The sequence below is a fragment of the Mus caroli genome, unplaced genomic scaffold (assembly GCF_978045245.1).
Source record: "Mus caroli unplaced genomic scaffold, Mus_caroli_1 scaffold_13, whole genome shotgun sequence".
Taxonomy (NCBI): Eukaryota; Metazoa; Chordata; class Mammalia; order Rodentia; family Muridae; genus Mus; species Mus caroli.
Window position 1 is genome coordinate 60,403,340 of NW_028227268.1, and position 20,720 is coordinate 60,424,059.

At 47.0% G+C, this 20,720-nt stretch overlaps 2 protein-coding genes and 1 pseudogene across 3 annotated transcripts in view; 2 read left to right on the forward strand and 1 right to left on the reverse strand.

Moving 5' to 3' along the window:
- Positions 1-1,479: 1,479 nt before the first annotated feature.
- LOC110305622 (membrane magnesium transporter 2) lies at positions 1,480-20,060 on the reverse strand. Of its 2 annotated transcripts, XM_029484001.2 has the most exons (3): positions 19,872-20,060; positions 2,592-3,154; positions 1,480-2,096 (listed from the first exon to the last, which is right to left on the reverse strand). In XM_029484001.2, the coding sequence occupies exon 2, from the start codon at positions 2,987-2,989 to the stop codon at positions 2,624-2,626; it is 366 nt and encodes a 121-aa protein (XP_029339861.1). In that variant the 5' UTR covers positions 2,990-3,154; positions 19,872-20,060; the 3' UTR covers positions 1,480-2,096; positions 2,592-2,623. The 2 variants fall into 2 exon arrangements, with proteins under 2 accessions (XP_029339861.1, XP_021033317.1); XM_021177658.2 differs by having other exon boundaries at positions 1,480-3,154.
- On the forward strand, positions 17,113-17,631 carry LOC147001492 (large ribosomal subunit protein uL15 pseudogene; annotated as a pseudogene).
- Positions 20,061-20,139: 79 nt separating the features above from the next.
- Positions 20,140-20,720, forward strand: part of Lrrc75a (leucine rich repeat containing 75A) — a 43,808-nt gene continuing 43,227 nt past the window's right edge. Inside the window, exon 1 of the mRNA XM_021177998.3 lies at positions 20,140-20,560. Within this exon, the coding sequence (XP_021033657.1) occupies positions 20,315-20,560 (246 nt within the window). The 5' untranslated portion in view covers positions 20,140-20,314. The remainder of the gene's footprint in view (positions 20,561-20,720) is intronic.

Sequence of the window (20,720 nt, forward strand, 5' to 3'; positions counted from 1 at the left end):
TAGAAAATTAATTCCTATTTCTTAAGTGACCCGGTCTGTGGCAAGCCTAATAAACCAATAGAGTGTTCTAGTTTCATTTCTGTTGCTGTGAGAAAACACCCTGAGAAAAAGCATGACGGAGAGAAAGGGTTGGTTTATTTGGCTCACAATGTCAGCCACAGACCCCTGCAAGAGTAGAAGCTAGGCACATCACACCACACCCACAGTCAGAAGCAGAGAAATAAACATGCCCATGCTGCCTGCTTTCTTTCATCTACCCTCTTCCTGTCTTAGATCATTCAGGATCCATTGCCTAGGAAATGAAGCCACCTAGAGTGGGCTGCTTCCCCACATCGATTAACAGGACAATCCCCCAGTGACAAGTCTGATAAAGGCAATTATTCAATTGAGATTCTCTTCCCAGATGATTCTAATTCCTCACAAGTTGACATTTAAAACTAACCATGGCAAGAGGCATTCTGTGAAATGCTTGACACCGTTGGGTACACTGAGCACCTATAGGTGTTTTGAAGACATGGAGTAGACTGTGCGAGGGATGGTGAAGAGGCTAGAGAAGCGGGAAGGAGCTTGGCTCTGAAGGCACTCCAAGGATGAGGATCTGGGCTTCATTTTGTATTCGCGGTGTGAAGGTGTTGGAAGTCTGAAGGCAAGAGTTCTATGACAGTGCTGTGGGACTGGTAGTAAAGAAAGGAACTGTACAGCTAAGGGGGAGATGAGGACTGTACCAGTAACATAGGTTGTGTCTATGAGATGTTAAATGACACAGCCGTGCACTAAAGCCAGGATTGCCTGGATGGAGATGAAGAGACTATAGAGGACCGGCCTTAGCGCCACTTTGCATGAAGATCAAGGAAATCTCAGGGAAGGGAAACAAGATACAAGTGAGTAGAGAAAAGTACTCTCTAATAGGAAGGGACTCTCTGGAGAGGTGATGTCAAAGGAAAAAGGTACCCAGTTCAGGGAGAGTTTCCCCTTACTACGTCATGGAAGCCAAAGGTGGGAAATGTCAGACAGGAAGGAGTGGAAACAGTGGTGAAAGCTTCAGACCAATCAACAGGGAGTCCTGAAACGTTAGGGTGAATTCAGAGTGAATTGAGCCTTTCTTAATAAATACGTATGGGAAAAAAAACCCCAAGTATGGTGGTGTACACCTTTAATCCCAGTACTTGAGACAGAGGCAGGCAGATCTCTGTCTGTCTGTCTGTCTGCCTGCCTCTTTTTCTCTCTCTTTCTGGTGTGTGTGTGTACCTGTCTCTCTCTCTCTCTCTCTCTCTCTCTCTCTCTCTCTCTCTCTCTCTGACGTACACACACTCACACCTCTGTCCCCTCCCCAACATGTCACAAATAAGGACACATCAAGCACCATGACAGGAATGAGGGACACCACAAGGAATCAGGCCAAACGTGATCTGCCCCTCAGGGAGATGACATTCTTGTAAGAGTAGACCGTAAGGACAAGTAAACAGACCAGACACAGACTCAGCCAACTGCTAACCAAATTTATTTGGGGGAAATTCCATCTGGACTGAGCACATGCAAGCATCTTCTTATCATTATTCCCTAAACAAAGCAGTACAGCAACTGTTTACACAGAATTCACATGGGATTAGGTGTTACACGCAATCTGGAGATGACTGGAAGTATATGGGTGGGTGGGCAGAGGTTCTGTGGAAATACAATGCCATTTTCTAAAACCTACCTGAGCATCCAAGGATTTTGGTTCCTGTACGTGGCGACAGAGTCAATCCCCTGCAGACACCAGGGGACAGTTTTATATAAACATATTCCCCTCCTTGATTCCAGTCCTCTGACAAACCTTAATACATTTGCAAATGGCAGAATCTCGTATGGAACCGCAGCAAAAAGAGAAGTGGGCATACAATCAGCCCACAGCAAGCAGCACGTGGAACTGGCGACAGGGGTGGCTAGCTTGGCAGGGGCAAGGCTCTTCCACCTCTTATGTGCACTATTCTGGGAATGCTGGCCTTTCTCTACTTCAGTTAGGCCTCTTCACCCAGCATGGAAAATCATCGCCATCTCCGAGCTTATAGCTCACAGCGGCCTCCAGATCATCAGTCTGAGAGCCCGGGAGGAACCTGTGGTGAGAGTCGGAATGAAGAATCAAATCAGACATTGTGAAAAACCTTCCATTTCCTTCAAGACTGTAGTCAGTGCGCAGACTCAGGAGAGCCCACATGCAAGTTCAGTCTCAGAGGCTCAGAATGCAAGAAGAGTTCATGCCTGGGTGTAGGGGACAGAGACAAAGAAAGACCGATGTCTCAGTTCAAGCATGCAAAACCATGTCTTCCTTACTGAGGCCTTTTTGTTCGATCCAGCCCCTGGATGGACGCGGTAAGGGCCACCTGCAGTATCTGCTTTACCTGGGCCGAGATTCAAATGTTTACCTCACCCAAAAACAAATCCACAGTTAATCAGCGTTCTACAGCTGTGTCTGGGTACCTGGCATAAATATCTTTTATTTATTTATAGATTTTTTTTAATTAAGTCTGAAATATCAGTAAAAATACTGATGTGTTGGGGGTGTTTTACATCCCAAACCCCGGTACTTAATTCTGCGTCTGTTACTTAACGAGTTAAAAAGCTGGTGCGGTGATTTGAGCTTTCAAAACTTCAACCGTAAGTCAGAAGATGACGCGCTGAGGTTTGAAGAATGGGTTGAATCCGGACGCAGTCCGTAGCCAGAACGGTGAAACACGTAAAAAGACGGTCGATTCCTTAAGGTGTCAAATGTCATATCCTTTAGTTCCGAAGTGGCATCCCTGTCTCTAAAGTCTCCTGCAGTATGAACCACGCCGTAACAGGTAAGCGCAAAGGCCAAAAGTGTCTGGAGAACTATATCCGCCGGCAGCGGCTCATACTTCTTTTCTGTCAGTCGCACATGAGAGCGATGCTGAGCAGCGGAGAAGGCCGCGTGGGTGAGGGCGAAGAGGCCGACGCCCATCAGCACCTTCCACAGCCACGCCACCATAGTTCCGAAGGAATCGCTGCCCCAGAGCTAGCCTTCCACACTGGGATAAATATGCTAAGGAAAGGAAAGGAAAGACTTGTCTTGGTTCACAGTCTCTTCTGGCCTCGTTGCTTTGGGCTTGGAGCAGCGCAGTACATCAAGGTGGGATCACTTAGCTCACAGCCACTGGGAAGCAAAGAGAGAGAGGATCAGGCCAAACCCCAATGACTTAACTTACCCACTAGCCCCTCCTCTTCTCCTCATGTGTATTACAGACAGCGTCTCACTGTGTAGCCCAGGTTGACCTCACACTTGCAGCAATCCTCTTACCTCAGCTTCCTAGGTGTTGAGATTACAGATATCACACCACTACATCCTGCTGGTCCTATCTTGGCTACAACCAAACCTTGAACACATGAGTCTTGGAGGAAATACTGCAGACTCAACTGCAGCACAGAAATAGCCAGAACAATGTTTAGCCATATACTGGATATCCTGTGGCTCAATCAAGTTGACCAACTTGACGATGTAACTGCATCACACACAGAGCAGGGTCAGCCACTCAGTGGCTTGGAATTGACCCTAGGCTAACCTTGGTTACAAGGGTAACTGAGATGTTCCTTTTTCTTTTCTTTTTTCCTTTCTTTGTTTGTTTTTTGCTTTTTGCTTTTTGTTTTTGAGACAGAGACAGGGTTTCTCTGTGTAGCCCTGGCTGTTTTGAAACTCACTCTGTAGACCAGGCTGTCCTGGACATCAGAGATCTGTCTGTCTGTCTCTGCCTCCTGAGCACTGGGATTAAAAGGTGTGCTCTTCCTAATCAGAGTTCTCTCTGCTTTCTAAGGCTCCTTGTGTAAAGACAAGTCAGAGGGAATATACATATTTATTTATAGGTTTGGGAGCAACTTAGTCACTAAGATGAGATACACTATTTTGGTTATCTGTTGACACAAACAGGAAAGCTCATGCCTCTAATCCCAGCACCTGTGGTTAATTCCTAGCACCTCTGGTAGTTTACAACTCTAGTTCCAGGGAATCCAACACCTTCTTCTGGCCTCTGAGGGCATCAGGCACGCATGTGATGCACAGACATACATGCACGAAAACTACAATAAACCCCGCCTCAACCAAGGAAGGAGAAGGAGCTCCCAAAAGTTGTCCTCTGTCCTCCACATGCATGCTGTGTGGCACACACACACACAGAGTAATAACAAAACCTACAACCTTTTAAAATGCCACCTATATTTCCAGTGGATGGGCAGCTCTCCCTACAGTAACTCAAGGATCCAGGCTGCAACCCTGGCTCTCCCACAGATCCTAGTAGTCATCTCCATGCTGCCAGCAGAAAGGGAAAGAGAATCCTTGGGGGGGGGGGGGGGGGGGGCGTGGCACACTTCATTCTTGATTATGTACCACTGGTGAGAACCAGTCACAGAGTCATGCTGCAAAGGAGGCCAGGGTACACACTGGTCAGGAAGTATAATTCCCAATGCTTTTAACAGCAGATTACTGGGGTGGACAGCCAGGTTGACTTTCTGAGAGAACTGGGTGGCAGGCATTTGGGTGCTCATATTCTAGTTCTGCGTCAGACTTTTTATTTATTCCTTTGTTTTGCCTATATGTAAGTATGTGAATCTCTAGCATGCCTGGCACCCAAAGGAGGCAGAAGATGGTGTCAGATATCCTGGAACTAGAGTGGCAGTTGGCCTTCAGCCACCATGTGGGTACTGGGAACTGAACCTGGGTCCTTTGAAAGAGGAACACATGCTCTTAACTGTGTATCCAACTCTCCAGCTCCCATGTCAAGGTTCTTTACGTTGTGACACCATTGACATGCTAGACTACATAATTCCTCTTGAGAGAGAGAAGAGTGTGCAGTGCACAGTAGGGTGTTTAACACCACCTCTGGCTTCTACCCATCTGATGCCAGTAGTTCCCCAGCCCCAGTCCTGACAGTAAAAAATGTCTCTCCAGCTGGGCATGGTGGCATACACCTTTAATCCCAGCACTTGGGAGGCAGAGGCAGGTTTATTTCTGTTGAGTTTGTGGCCAGCCTGGCTTACAATAACAACACACATAAATAAATAAATGTAACAAACTGTTTTATTATCTCTTAGCACAAGAAAATATAGCCAGAGTTACAGAAGGCTGTGAGTCATATGTGGATTCCAGGATTAGACCAGGGATCTCGGCCACCACACCAGGGGCTCTAACAACTGAACCATCTCTCCAGTCCCACAGCTGGGGTTTTACAACCTCATGTGAATTTTTCTGTACAAACAGGCCTGAAAACTCCAGGTTTATTTATGACTTTTTATCACTTGCTGTTTAGTTTGGAAATAGTGTGGAAACCATGTTAGCTATTCTTGGTTGTCAACCTGACTATATCTGGAATGAACTACAATCCACAAACAGAGGGCACACTTTTGACCTGGATCTTGAAGCAGGAAGACAACACAAGATCTTAATCTCGATGGACACACATCTTTAATCCAGATCTTGAGGACAATGGAAGATGGGAGGGTTCCTTCTTCACCTGCTTGCACTGACTGCCAGCACATCTATTGGAGCCTAATTCTTCAGGGTTCCAGCTTATACAGAAGACCAGCTGAAACACCAAGCCTTGTAGGACCGAACTACTACTACATTCTTGGACTTCCCACTCACAGCTGGCCACTGTTGGGTTAGTTGGTCTGCAGCCTTTAAGTTGTTCCAATTAGTTCCAGATAGATAGATAGATAGATAGATAGATAGATAGATAGATAGATAGATAGATAGAGATAGAGAGATTCAATAAGTTCTGTAACTCTAGAGAACCTTAATACAGAAACCTTGGGCACAAAAGTCACCCTCAAGTAAGAAAAATTGTTCTACATAAGAAAGAAACAGTCAGCCTGTCTGTCAGCTGGATATTGAATGTAATGAAATAGCATGTTCAACTTTTTTATCACTTACAAAGTTCCGTTTTGCTCACAAAATTACTGACAGAGTAGCGGAGGTGCTGGCTTGAAGACCCAGAGAGAACCGCATGATGTGTCCTCAAGTTCTCAGCTGCGCTGTTACCAGACTAGGAGAATAATCTCCAGAGATGCTGCACTCACTGCTTGGCAAAGCCAGGACAACTCGCAAAGAAACGCTCTAGAGTCCTTTGCAATTTAGTGGGACCATGTGACAATTATAGAAGTCACCTGAAGTGATGAGTACTACTCCTCGCTAAGGCTTCTAATTGTTCTCTTCCTCCATGACTGGAACTGAGACTCTTTTGTTGCTTATTTTGTTTTATCACGCTGGCTTGTCTGTAAAGAATAGTCTTTCTGGACTGTTACATGTCCCCTGAAATTTCTATGCAGAAACAAGATTTTTATTATTATTTGCGTAATGTAAGACGATATTTTTGAACATCTAAGCAATTCTTGTTCTTTCTGAGGGTGATGAAACAGGCTCTTAGGAAGGATATTATTTCCAGGAAATGGACTGTGATGATTCCTTTGTGTCTGTTAAAAACAGGAAGTAGTAACATCCAGGCAAGCCTTGGGAAGCCAATAGTTTGCTTTATCTTCTAAACACCTGCCAGCAGGGTGTTACTTTGCTAAACAGCTTTCCTGGCTGTTGTGGATGGGGGATTCCTTTGCACTCCATGGAAAGCTCTGAGCTGAGTGTCTGGGCTTAGCCTGTAGTCCCCAGGAACTCTAGATTTGCAGACTGCTACGGATATGAAGTATTAGTTTCTATATTCATAAAAACATACAAGGCTCTAGAAACTCAGTAAAGATGGTTATTGGAAAATAACTTGATTGCGATGAAACGCAAGGTGCAGTCAATCAATAAGGATTCATTTGAAACACAACTGGGAAGAAAGAACATAGCTGCTGGAGTTTCCGAGCGATGAGGATTCTCATGTAAAGTCTAAGTATTCCAGCTGAGCAGCGCAATCTGGACCCGAGTAAGCAAGTTTAAAAAGATTCTTGTTTTTAATTATGTATCTGTGTCATGTATAGTGCCTGCAGAGGAGGGCATCTAGTTCCCCAGGCACTGGAGTTACAGATGGGTGCTGGGAACCAAATGGGGAGCTCTGCAAAAGAACCAAGCTCTAAATTGCTGAGCCTTCTCTCCAGCCCCACAACTGATTTTTCACAACCCCATGTGTGTAACTCTCTACAAACAGGCCCGAGAACACCAACCTTTATTCCTTTCTTTCACTTGCTAGTTAGTTTTACAAAATAGAATAACTGGTGGTGTCTATTGCTCAGTGAAAGTCCAGGACACTGTCCCAATACCTTCCCAGGCCCTGTGCTCTCTACAGGCTGGCTGGGGCCTCCGCAGTCACCAAAGAATCAAGTGTGGAGATGGGGTATACCAGGAAGTGCTCGAACCAGACACTGATGAAATCTGTCCCTCCTCAGCCAGCAAAATGTAGTGAGAATATTGTTATGTTTCAGGATTCCAGTTATATATCAGCTTTACACTTAAGTTCCCAGGCCGCCTAGGAAGAACTGGCCATTCATCTCATGCCGCCAGTAGAACTGTGTCGCTCTGAACATTTTATATAACCTGCCTGCATACACTGCTATAGTCCCTTCCAGTCCACAAATCCCACTCTCATTGAGAAGCCTCATGCCCGACATAAGACTGCTCATTCAATGCTCAGTGTACAAAAAAGATCTGAAAGGGCTGGAGAGATGGCTCAGTGGTTAAGAGCATTGGCTGCTCTTCCAGAGGTCCTGAGTTCAATTCCCAGCAACCACATGGTGGCTCACAACCATCTGTAATGGGATCCGATGCCCTCTTCTGGTGTGTCTGAAGACAGCTACAGTGTACACATATAAATAAATAAATAAATAAATAAATAAATAAATCTTGTTCTAAAAAGGATTTTTTAAAAGTTTATTTCACATGCAGCTACTGTCGTGTGACTGTTTTTTTCCTTTTCGTGGGGGTGAAGCACACCAGGACACAGGATCTACAAACGCTGCCATCTTTAAGCATTTGCACGGTTGTTTCACACTGCTCTGCATCCTCTCCCCATCAGTCTCTGAAGCTCTTTTCATCTTTGCAAAACCAACATTCTGTACGAACAATCCACACCCCTCTCTTCCTGTGCGACTCTTTGAGGGTGACTGCCCTAGGCATGCCGGTTTGTGAAGTCGAACAATATTTGTTATTTTGTGATGGTTTATTTTACACAGTTCACCCATACCATACTACGAATTAGAATTCCCTCTCTTTTTATGGCCGAATGTAACTCCCTGAATGACTACATGACATTTTTATGTAGTTGTGTGTCAGCAGACCTAGGTTAGCTCCACCTTCTGGCTGTTCTGAATAAGTTAGGAGGGTTTTTGTTGTTGCTGTTGCTATTTGTTCTGATTTTGTGCTGTTGTTTGGAGACAGCATCTCGCTATGTACTCCTGGCTGACCTGGAACTCACTACATAAACCGGGCTGGCCTCAAACTCAGTGATTCATCTGCCTCTGCCTCCCAAGTGCTGTGACCAAAAATGAATGCAAAACTCAACAGAAACACAGAGATACAGATACTTAACAGAAAAGGAAATAAGCAGGTTTATCAAGAGGTACACTGGGTGGCTGTCGTAGTCAGCTCATGCCCCCATAACAAGCCCACAGGGTGGGTGCTCAAGGAACAGGATTGACCCCCCCACAGTTCTGAAGGATGAAACTAAAGGGTACCACGTGAAATTCTAGTAAGGACGCTCTTCCCAGCGTCCTCCTTCCTGTGTTCGAAATGGCCTTTCCTTAGGGACATTAGGGGACACAGCAAGCTCTTCGGTCTCAAGAGCTCAACCCTCTAGACTTCATCTAAACACTAATTACATTCCAAAGGCCAGCCAGTCTCTAAATAGCATCGCACTGAGTCTAAGGCTGAAGCCAGTAACTGCTGAGAGCATGCAATGCAGTCTACAGCGATCCACTCCAGGTCCCCCAAATTTATTCTTTCTTTCTCTCTCTTTCTTTCTTTCTTTCTTTCTTTCTTTTTGTAAATGAGTGTAGAGGGGCTGGAGGGATGGTTCAGCAGTTAAAAGCACTGACTGCTCTTCCAGAGGACCCAGGTTTGACTTCCAGCACCCACCTGTGTGCTCAAAACCCTGTGTGCTCAAAACAGTTCCTAACTCTAGTTTTAGGGGAACCTATTCCACTGGTCTCTGAGGCATCTGTACTCATGTGCACACACCCATTTGCAGGCACACATACCCACATATAATTTAAAAATTAAAGTAAATCTTTTTTTTTTTTTTTTTGGTTTTTCAAGACAGGGTTTCTCTGTGTAGCCCTGGCTGTCCTGGAACTCACTCTATAGACCAGGCTGGCCTCCAACTCAGAAATCCTCCTGCCTTTGCCTCTCAAATGCTGGGATTAAAGGCATGTGCCACCATGCCTGGCTAAAAGTAAATCTTTTCTTTAAAAATAAAGAGGAAGAGGAGGAAAAAAGAAGAAAAAGGAGGAAGAGGAGGAGGAGGAGGAAGAGGAGGAGGAAGAGGATGAAGAGGAGGAGGAAGATTATTCAGATCATTGCTCTTCACAACAGCAAGAACCTACAAACATATTGAGCGGCCATCAGTGGCCTAGTGGAGCAATAAGCCACAAGGTATAATAAGCCTGCAATGGGCCATTACACAAAGTGAAGGATGTACAGTGACATCCACAATACAGAGTTCTACTGACACATTAGCACATGAAAAAAAAAGTTGCTCCACACACACACACACAAAAAAATTCATAGAGCAAGAAGAATTTTTATAAAGCTAAAAATAACCCAAAGCAAGAATAGATACCCTGTAGAGACATACACAGGACACAACTGCCTAAAGAGATGTAGAAACCACGAGGCCTGGAGGCACAGGGCCCCAATCCCACTGGCTCAAGGCCAGTCTGAGTCATTTACCAAAACCCTATCTCAAAATAAAAGTGTAGACAGGAGCCTGGGGGTATAGCTCAGTGACAGAGCACCTACCCAGAAAGCACTGGGCCCCAGGCTTGCCCTAGCACCATAAACAAACAACCCAAGCAGTAGAAATGAAAAAGGGGGTGAAAGTTGGATAAAGTAAGATCAGACTAGTTTTGAAGAAGTATTAAAAAAGTATAGCAAAGTAAAAACAAAATTCGAGGCTTTTGGGCCCAGACTTGGGAGTGTAACCTTTGTGGCTTAGTGCTCCAGGTACTGGTCATAAAACAGATAGCGACATTCCTCCACCTACCCGCTTCCTGGGTTCAATTCAAAGAATGGCACCCTGACCATTACTGGAACCTGCAATGCAAATGTGCTATCTTTAGGGGCTCTTAGATTGTTAGGGGCTCTTAGAAACTGTCTTGAGAGATAACCTGACACTTGTGACTTTATACTTCCTTGTGACTCTTAACTGGTATTTTTGGTATTTTCCAACAACGCCCTCCCCACCTCCATGAATTGTGGTTTCTTCCTTTAAATACCCCCTTACTCAGCTACTCAGGGCGCCATGGTCCTCTACCCCTGCGTGGTGTATGACCATGGGCCCGAGAACGCTCTCGAATAAAAATCCTCTTGCAGTTGCAGCAAGACCGTTTCTTGTGGGTGATTTTGGGGTGTCGCCTCTCCTGAGTCAGAACGTGAGGGAGTCCTCACGTTGTGGGTCTTTCAGTTTCAAGCTGTGAATGCTGGAAGTTTTCCATTTAAGTACATTCAACATAATTTAAAAGGGAAAGCAAAGATTGGTGAACACCGGGATTCAGGACAAGGGCTACTTAAGAAGCAGGAGGCAGGATCCTGGGATGGAGGAGAAACCTACAATGCCATGCCTTTTCCTGTGTTGAGTATTAGTCAGCTTTCAGTACTATAACAAAACGCCTGATAATCAACCTACAAAGGTGAAAGGCTTGGGGGCCCCACAGATCGGAAGTTGAGGCTCCAGCCCCTCCACTGCTTTTGAGTCTATGACAGGGCACAGAACACGCCGATGATGACCTAATACTTCCCCGCAGGCCTCTCCTCTTTACAGGTTCCACCAGATCCTAAGAGAGCTATGCCTGTAACCAAACCTCTAACAGGCATCCCAGGTCCAAATCATACCATCCCAGATCTGCTGCAGCTTGGTTTTGTGTTGAATGATGAGTTGGTGAACTCCTACTATACAACAAACTAGGTAACGAGATTAAGGCAGGCCATGCACAGAACAATGCAAACCCAATTAGAGAGCAGAAAGGAAAGCATGAAATCACTGTTCTCGGCTCTTGGCAGCACTAGGTAGGCAGATCAGGATGCATGCTTCTGATGCTGGAGACTTAGCGGCTAGCTCTCCTGTCCTTCCCTGGCCTGCCCTCCCTGGAAGGCCATTTCTCTCACTAGCATCTCTGACCGGCTGACTGTACACCAACTAGCAGAGGTCTGTGGTGGTCTCAGGCTTCTAGACTCCTGATTAAGAGAGGCACTGGATACTTAAGATGCCACACAAGTGGCTGGATTATATTGCCCAAACCTCAGGCTAACCAACAGGGGTTTATATCTGTGCCTGGCATCTGGTTAATATTGAATGTCAACTTGCCAGGATCTAAACTCATCTAGCGGGCAAACTCCTGGGTGTATCTCTGAGAAACTTCTTTCTTTCTTTCTTTCTTTCTTTCTTTCTTTCTTTCTTTCTTTCTTTCTTTCTTTCTTTCTTTCTTTTTTCTTTCTTTCTTTTTTCTTTCTTTCTTTCTTTCCTTCCTTCCTTCTTTCTTCCTCCTCTTCCTCCTCCTTCTTCTTCTCCTTCTTTTTTTTTGTTTTGTTTGTTTTTCGAGTTTGTCCTGGAATTCACTCTGTAAATCAGGCTGGCCTCAAACTCAGAAATCTGCCTGCCTCTGCCTCCCGAATGCTGGGATTAAAGGCGTGGGCCACCACTGCCCGGGTTTTTTGTTTGTTTGTTTGTTTGTTTGTTTGGAGAAATTTCTCGATTGGGTTAACAAAGGTTGGAAGATCCAACCTAAATGTGAGTGGTACCATTCCACTGGCCAAGGACCTAGACTGAATACAATGAAGAAAATTTTCTTATAGTTTTGCCAGCTAGTGGTGATGCACGCCTTTAATCCCAGCTCTTGGGAGGCAGAGGCAGGCAGATCTCTTGAGTTTGAGGTCAGCCTGGTCTACAAAGGGAGTTCTACAACAGCCAGGGCTACACAGAGAAATCCTGTCTTCAGTAATAAAAAAAATTATATATATATATATATATATACACGGGGGGGAGATCTTCTCTATTATACATCTTTGGCTGACCTGGAACTTAGAGACCCACCTGTCTCTGCCTCCCCAGTGCAGAGATTAAAGGCACTTGTTATCATGCCCAGCCAAAAATATAAGAAAAAATTAAAATATGAATAAATCAAGTGAAGTGCCAACATCTATCTTTCTGCTTCCTGACTGCAGATGTGATGTGATCGGCCACCTGTGCTGCCGTGACTTTGCCACCATGACAGACTATATACTCTTGGACTGTGGGCTAAATAACGGGCTTCCCACATTAGACTGCCTGTAGCAGGTACTTTGTCAGAGCAAGGAGAAAAACAACGAATAAAGAGACCCTAAAGCATTTTGCCTAAATGTGAAAGAGAAATAACTGACTGGGCTCCTGTGGATACCCCCCCAAAAAGAGACAAGTCTTCCTTCAAAGAGAAAAATGAACCTGTCAAAGAGAAAAAGTTCTTCGATACTTAGAAAAGCAGCACAAAGAAAACCTTGTTCAAAATTAGGTCCCCAAATTAGGGACGTCTACAGGAGACTTTTCAGTGCAGAGAAAAGAGGGAACTTAACCCTGACTGCACCACAGACCAGACAGGGAACGTATAGCCACGGGCGAGGGTAAGGTCAGTGGATGGAAAATTACCAAGAGGAAATAGGAAAAGTAAGAGGGTGTCTGGCTAAACTGACCTGACAGGATTCCTACTGAAGACAAGCCAGCTTGAACAAGCACCACCCTCGGCTTGGTGCAGAATAAAAACCTGCTCCTGGGAGCCATCAGATAATGAAGCAGAGGGTCTGGCTAAATGACCTTGGCAGAGTTCTTTGCTAAAACCAGATCTTACGAGGAACTACACAGACAGAGCTAGGAGAGAGTTCAAACGCAAGAGGCTGACTAAACTTTGATCAAGTAGATCATTGTCAAGTAAGAAACAGAAATGCCCCTTGTTGTGTGGTGGCAGAGGCACTGATGTCCCCCAAAGGTCAGCACTAAATTCTTCTCAGTCCGCAAATGGTCACGAGACTGAGGAAACCCCCACCCCTCCGGGCTCCTCCAGCTCTAGTGTGGTCCCAGAGCGTAGGTGAGTGGGCGCCTCGGCATCCATAACAACTCCTCCTCAATGCAAATGTCCTGAGTCACTTATGCAGTGCTGTGAGTGGCACTTGTTGTTCTTGTTGTGGTCAGCAGCCACAAACAACAGAAAGAGGGGTGGAGGTGGGGCAGAGTTTGCTCTGCTCACAGTTCCAGCCAGTCTCATCATGGAAGGGAAGGCAAGGCACAACACGTCAGTCCATGGCAGCAAGACAACATGGAAGAATGGCTAGTCCTCATTATCCACCTAACTGGATTCATAATCACCCAGGAGTCCTAGACTAAATAAAAAGGAAGAAACAAAAAGTGGGCGGGACATGAGGATCCCTCCCATCAGCCACCTGTCACTCCAATCACCACACCTCTCTGCCTCAAACTGTGAATCGAGAAAAACCCTCTTCTCTTCCACTGTCAGGTGTTCTGTCACAGCAACAAGATGGTAATACACAGCTTTCCAAAGCATGGCGGACTAGGTAGGAAGCAGAGTTTCATTCAACAACGTATTGAGCTCTCCCAATGTTTCAGGTCCCGCACCACGCAGGCGCTGACGGACAACAGCCTCCACCAATGACAGCTCTATTACTACAGCATCTGGTAGAGGCAAAGTGACTCAAGATGGGCACCTGAGCTTAACTACTAGGAGGCAAAGGAATTCAAGAAGCCACCCCAGAGGAAGTGACAGCAAGCGAAACCTAAAAGATAAACAGGGATGAAGAATGTCTGAGGAAGAATGTCGTGTGCAAACAGAAGCACCAGAGGTGCTATTGTCACCGATATAGTTACCAAAAGGTGGGCATGGAGGCTTCACATGAAGGTGACACCTAAGTCTGGGAGGATAGTGGGGTCTCTGCTAAGGAGGAAAGGACAGTGGTATCTGGGAAGACCTGTAAGTAATATGAGTGACAGAGCAAACAAGAAGAGGGCAGGACAGCTTCTTAGCATTAGCAACCGTCATATTTAGTAGCTTGCAGTGAAGGTGACAGAAAAACCCAAAGAAGGGAGAGTGTTCTCATATGAACTTTAAATATCTCCAAAGGTCCAAACATTAAGCTTTGTCTCTAGGTGACACTATTAGAAGGCAATAAAACATTAAGAGGTAGGTGATTCCCTAGTGGGAAGTCTTAAGATCACTGAGGTCACAGGCCTTGAATGGAACTGGGGAACACTGACCACTTCCTCTCAAAGTTCTATCTCTGCATGCACTCCCCACCATTGCTACCCAGCACTAACACAATGGCCTAAAAGCTCTCTCATCACAGACTGGAAACCTGTGAAAAGTATCTACCGGATGTGTCCCCTGGCACCTATAATCCCATCATTTGTGAAGCTAAGCCAGGACTGCAAGTTTGTGTCTAGTCTGAGCTACATACTGAGACACTGTCTGGAAGGGAGAAAAGATTGCAGTTTACAATAAAAGCAGGAGCTGGAGAGATGACTCAGCAGCAGAGAGCACATACTGCTTTTGCAAAAGACACAGTTTAGTTCCCAGCTCCCACCTCCATGGCTCAGGACCAACTCCAACTCCAGGGAATCTGATGCCCTCTTCTGGCCTCCAGGGATACCTGATTTTGGGTGTACATACCTATACACTGTACACACACATATACACAAATAATTAAAAATAAATATTTAGCTGGGCGGCGGTGGCACACACCTTTAATCCCAGCACTTGGGAGGCAGAGGGGGGCAGATTTCTGAGTTGGAGGCCAGCCTGGTCTACAAAGTGAGTTCCAGGACAGCCAGGGGTATACAGAGAAACCATGTCTCGAAAAAATAAATAAATTAAATAAATAAATAAATAAATAAAAATATTTAATAAATCAAAAATAAATAAAATCATTAACTCAAATAAACCTTTTTCTTTATAAGTTGATTCTCTCGGATACTTGCTATAGTAAAGAAGAGTTGGCTAAGAGAGAAGGGAGTCAAATGGACAGATTCTCAGCCAAGGCAATAGCTGTGTATCAGACAGGGACATATTTTAAATGATATGAAGTACTAACAACATAGATTTTCCATTCAGACAGACCTAAGTTCAACTCCCCAGCTCTGCCCTTCACTGTCTGTGAGACTTTGGGCAAATCACTTAACCTGGCAAAGATTTCACTTCTTCACCTGAGAAATCAGGACCATAAACAAATCTCACAGCTGCTGGAAGGATGGAGAGGGACCATGTGTGCAAATGACACAACCCAAAACACAGCATATGGAGAGCCACGGAGAGCCAGAGAACCAGACAGCAGAAGGAAGCCGCTGGCCTTGATGCCAGTGTTAGCAGACTCCATTAATCAGGTGCAGGTGCTGAAGGAGGTGATCCAGTGTACACTCGTTCCAGGGTCCCTGGCCTGTCCCTGACCATGAGCAGAGACCTCAGTGCTCTGGAAGAGGATATACTCACTGGAAGAAGGTGACAGACATGCCTACTGGTAAAAGACTTTCCTCTGGGAGCCTGGCACACTCTCACATCTTGTGGATGGAAAGACCCTGCCTCTTGACACCTGAGCCTCTTTTCAGTGTTGTGCTTCTAACAGGCACACTTGAAAGACAACAGCTTACTACTTCCTTTATAAGCCGTAGATTCCCTCCTCCCCAAGCTCCATGTTTCTCAGCTATGACACAAGCCATCTGCATGTGGAGCATCCATCTGGGCCCATCACACTGCCCCTGCAGGGCTTGGAGGCAAGAACTAACGCAAAAGCCGTAAAGTCCTGGTCTCTACTCTCAAAGTCTTGTGTCTTCTGCCAATGGCCAGAGCCATCAATGTATGCAGGGTTTGAAAGCCATGAATGTAGTAAGCCATGGCAAAACCTACAATGAGGATTCAGACAGCACTATTTGCCAACAAGTAAAGGACAGGGGTAAGAAAGAGGGCTCTGATGGACTAGAGAAGAAAAGGCACACAAGGCTCTGGGCTCTATCTCCAGCACTGCAAGAGAAAAGCCACAGAGTAGTCTCTAGTCAGTCTTCTGGAATTCCCCAAACTGTCCTGGAATTCCCCATGTAGTCTCAAACCTGCTGTCCTCCTGCCTTACTCTCCCAAGAGCTAGAATCCCAGGGGCACACCATCATGCCAGACTAGAAGAAAGCAGTTTCAACCAAAACCGAGTAGGCAACAGGATCTGGCATGGCCTCTGAGTGAGATGAAGACTGAAAAGTAGCCACTGAATTTAGCAACTAGGTCACTGGCAAGACACATTTCAATGATGTGGTGTGGCCTGAAGCCAAACTGTAGCAAAAGAAGAGTGGATGGAGGTGAAGAAGTTGTAACAATAAATACAGGCATTTTGTTAGAAGCTTAGCTGAAGCAGGGTGGTGGTGGCACACACCTTTAATCTCAGCACTTGGGAGGCAGAGGCAGGGGGATCCCTGATTTGAGGCCAACCTGGTCTACAGAGCAAGTTCCAGCACAGCCAAGGCTACAAAGAAACCTTGTCTTAAACAAACAAACAAACAGCTCTTCTGAAATGGAAGGGGGTGGAGCATTGGTAGCAGGAACAGATTGAGGCAAACTCAAATCTCTCTCTCTCTCTCTCTCTCTCTCTCTCTCTCTCTCTCTCTCTCTGTGTGTGTGTGTGTGTGTGTGTGTGTGTGTGTGTGTGTGGTTTGGTTTTTCTTGGTTTTGTTTTGTTTTTCTGAGACAGAGTTTCTCTGTGTAATAGCCCTGGCTGTCCTCCACTCACTTTGTAGACCTAGTGGTCTCAAACTCACAAAAATATACCTGCCCCTGCCTCCTGAGTGCTAGGATTAAAAGGGTGTGTGCCACCACACTCAGCTTTTCAACTTGTCTCTTAATAAATGGAGAAGATCTAAATGATCATTACTGAGAGCAAGCCCAGAAAGAAATATTGGGCCCTTTTCCCTTTCTGCCACCGCCATGCCATCCAGACCGAGGAAGACCCGGAAACTCCGGGGCCACGTGAGCCACGGCCACGGCCGCATCGGTAAGCACCACAAGCACCCAGGCGGCCGTGGGAATGCTGGAGGCATGCATCACCACAGGATCAACTTTGACAAATATCACTCAGGTTACTTTGGGAAAGTTGGTATGCGGCATTACCACTTGAAAAGGAACCAGAGTTTCTGCCCAACAGTCAACCTGGATAAACTGTGGACGTTGGTCAGCGAGCAGACGCGGGTCAATGCAGCAAAAAACAAGACTGGAGCTGCTCCCATCATTGATGTTGTTCGATCAGGCTACTACAAAGTTCTGGGCAAGGGAAAGCTCCCTAAGCAACCTGTCATCGTGAAGGCCAAATTCTTCAGCAGAAGAGCTGAAGAGAAGATTAAGGGTGTTGGAGGTGCCTGTGTTCTGGTGGCTTAAAAGCCACACCGGAGGTTAATTAAATGCTAACGTTTTCCAAAAAAAAAAAAAAAAAAAGAAAAAAGAAATATTGGGAGAAAAAAAATAACAGAAGGACGGATTCAGAGAGAGAATGAGACTGCATTTGCCCCACTTATACATCCTCAAGCAGGCCAACCTGCTAGCTCAGGTTTGGGGTCTGTCCTCAGGTGGGTGGCATCCACTCCCTCCTGAAAGGGACCCCATCAGCAGGGATCTTTCACAGCTACTTTCCTGGTTGGCCATGCAAGCCAGAAATGAGATCCAAGGGTATTTCCCAAACCTGATTCTCAAGACCCGGATAAGTGTCCTCTGCACCCAAAAGCCAAGCAGTTTTGAATGCAGTGCTGAACCGTGAAGCCAGAGCAGTGTTCTCTAAGAACACTGGAGAGTGGGACTTGGGGAGACCCAAGGCCTCAACCTCAAGGCACTTGTTGGAGTTGACAGAGAAGACATATTTGAGAAGAAGGAAAAGAATTATCACTTGTACGGCACCTCTGCTTGGAGTTCATCTATTGATAAGAATTCTCACCCGGCTCACCTCGTCAGGCTCCCGAACCCTCTTCCCAGCCCATTGGTACATATTCTTATAGAATACGGTTCCAGCAAAGAGTTTTCTCAAGTCAGTTTCGGAAGAACTACTCCAGGTGGCTGATCACCTGCAATGTCTGATGAGGTTTGTCCTCTACCAGCCTGCAGGGATATTGACTGGCAGTTCTGTTAGACCAGTTTAGCTAGAATCCCCTTACAGGCAGTGCTATCCCTTTGTCATTTCCCATCCATCAACACCCACCCCAGCTGCTTCGCTATAAACTCAAAACCAAGCTGGGTCTCTCTCCCCTAGTGCCAAACCCTGCTGAGGATGGTCCCGAATGAATAACAAGTGTCATTACATTTTTTTTTCCAAAAAGTATCCACTGGTTTAAGAGACAGCTCAGTGGGTAAAATGCTTGCCTTGCAAGCAGGACTGAGTTTGGTATCCATGACTCATTTTTAAAAAGAATTAAGCTCTAAATTAATTTAAAGATTTTAATTTATAATTTTTTTTAATTTTTAAAGAAAAATTGTCACACGCCCCTATAATCCCAGCACTCAGGAGTCAGAGTCAGATAAATCTGTAAACTCGAGGCCAGCCTAGTCTATGTAAAAGGTTCCAGATTAGCCAGGGATACATAATGTGATCTACCTTTAAGAAAAAAAAAAAAAAAAAAAAAGACTGGTGGTGAGCTGGCTCAGCGGGAAGGAGCATTGACTACTCTTCTGAAGGTCCTGAGTTCAAATCCCAGCAACCACATGGGATCTGTGCCCTCCTCTGGTGTGTCTGAAGACAGCTACAGTGTACTTACATATAATAAATAAATCTTTAAAAAAAAGAAAAGAAAAGAAAAAGTCGTGTGGTCGTACTCGCCTAACAATCCTAAATTAGTAAGGTGGAAAATAGGTGGATTTGTGGAGTTCACTGGCCAGCCAAACTAGCCTGCTTGGGGAGTTCCACACCAGGGAGAAACTTTGTTAAACAAAAAGGCACCAGGGTAAACAGACACAGAAATACACGCACACACAGTCTTCACCTTCCAACTCTAGACATAAACGTTACTGTGTTACTATCCTAACCTTCCAGAAGGAGCCAGGGATCTGGAAGCCCAAGGCTTTTCTGATGCGTATCAGTAGGTGGTAGACTCCAGCCCTCTGGCCTAGCGACCTTAAGAAAGAAAAACAAAACAAAAACAAAATAAAACTGCTGCCCCTCCTACTGCTAAGAACAGGGCACATGGGCCTCCAAAGTACCTTATCCAAGCACCATGGGCTCCCAGGGGGTTGGTAGAAGAAACCTGAGAAGAAGGCAACAGGAATGTCTAACCAGAAGCCACATTTCCGCTTTGTAGTAGTAGCAGGAAGACTTAAAGGTCTCCTCTCAGCAGAGTCGGAGGGAGAACAAGAATGCAGAGTTCACAAAACTAGAGTATCCAGGTCTGTGTCCGTGCACCAACTACCATCACCTACCTGAAAGCCACTGGGGCTCCAAGAAACGAGCATCGGAACCACCCAAGATGCTAGCTAAATGCACATTTCCAGGCCTGGAGAAGAGGCTTGCTCAGTGGGCATGGAGCCAGGCCTGAGATACTACGCTTTAAACCAGCACCTCGGACATTCTGAAATACTGATTCTCTGCAGAGCCCACTCTGCGGCGAACAGGACCTCCAAGTTCCGAAGTTTCCCTCCCTCGCTCGGCGCCCCGACCTCCTCCCACCATCCTAATCCCTGGGCCTCACCTAGGCGCGCAGTCAGGAAAGCATCGGGGAACTCACTGACCTTTGCCAGGAAGCCGCGGGCCCCAAGAGGCGCAGCACAGTGTCCGGCAGGGGGCGCTGCACCAGGGACAAAGCAGGGCGGGGGCGCCGGGCACCCCTAGCCCAGAGCCGCGCGGCGGGAAGGAGCGGGCGCCGGAGAGGGAGGGAGACACGCGGCGGCGCGGGGGCGGGGCGGCCGGCGGGGCGGGGCGGGGCCGACGGGCAGGCGGCGAGCGCCGGGAGAGCGCGCCGGGGCAGCAAGGAGGGAGGAGCGAGGGGAGTGCGGGCTGCAGCCGCCCCCGCCCCCGCCCCGCGCCCGCGCCTCCCGCGCGCAACAGTTCCCCCAAAGTTGCGGCCGTGGAGGCGCGAAGCCGGCGGGGGACGCGGCCTTAGCCCGGCGCGCGCAGCCCCAGGCGGGCGGCGGCATGGGCACTCGGCAGACCAAGGGCAGCCTGGCGGAGAGAGCCAGCCCGGGCGCGGCGCCCGGCCCCCGCCGCGAACGACCCGACTTCTGGGCGTCGCTGCTGCTGCGCGCCGGGGACAAGGCGGGGCGCGCGGGCAGTGGGCTACCCCCCTACCACCGGCGCGTCGGCATGGTCCAGGAGCTGCTGCGGATGGTGCGCCAGGGCCGGCGGGAGGAGGCGGGGACGCTGCTGCAGCACCTGCGCCAGGTGAGCGCGGGGAGGGGGCATGGGGGGCGCGGCGGCTCCCGGAGCGCCCCGCCCCTACGAGGGGGGTGACAGGAGAGCGCCGGGAGGCACCGCCCAGGGTCCCCGTTTCGCGGGGATGGAGCGGTGTGGCAGCAGGTGCCTCTGTGTTTCCTGCTGAATT

Bases quoted from the DNA above. Each gene is read 5' to 3' on its own strand.
- LOC110305622 (XM_029484001.2), bottom strand. From the start codon at position 2,989: ATGGTGGCGTGGCTGTGGAAGGTGCTGATGGGCGTCGGCCTCTTCGCC.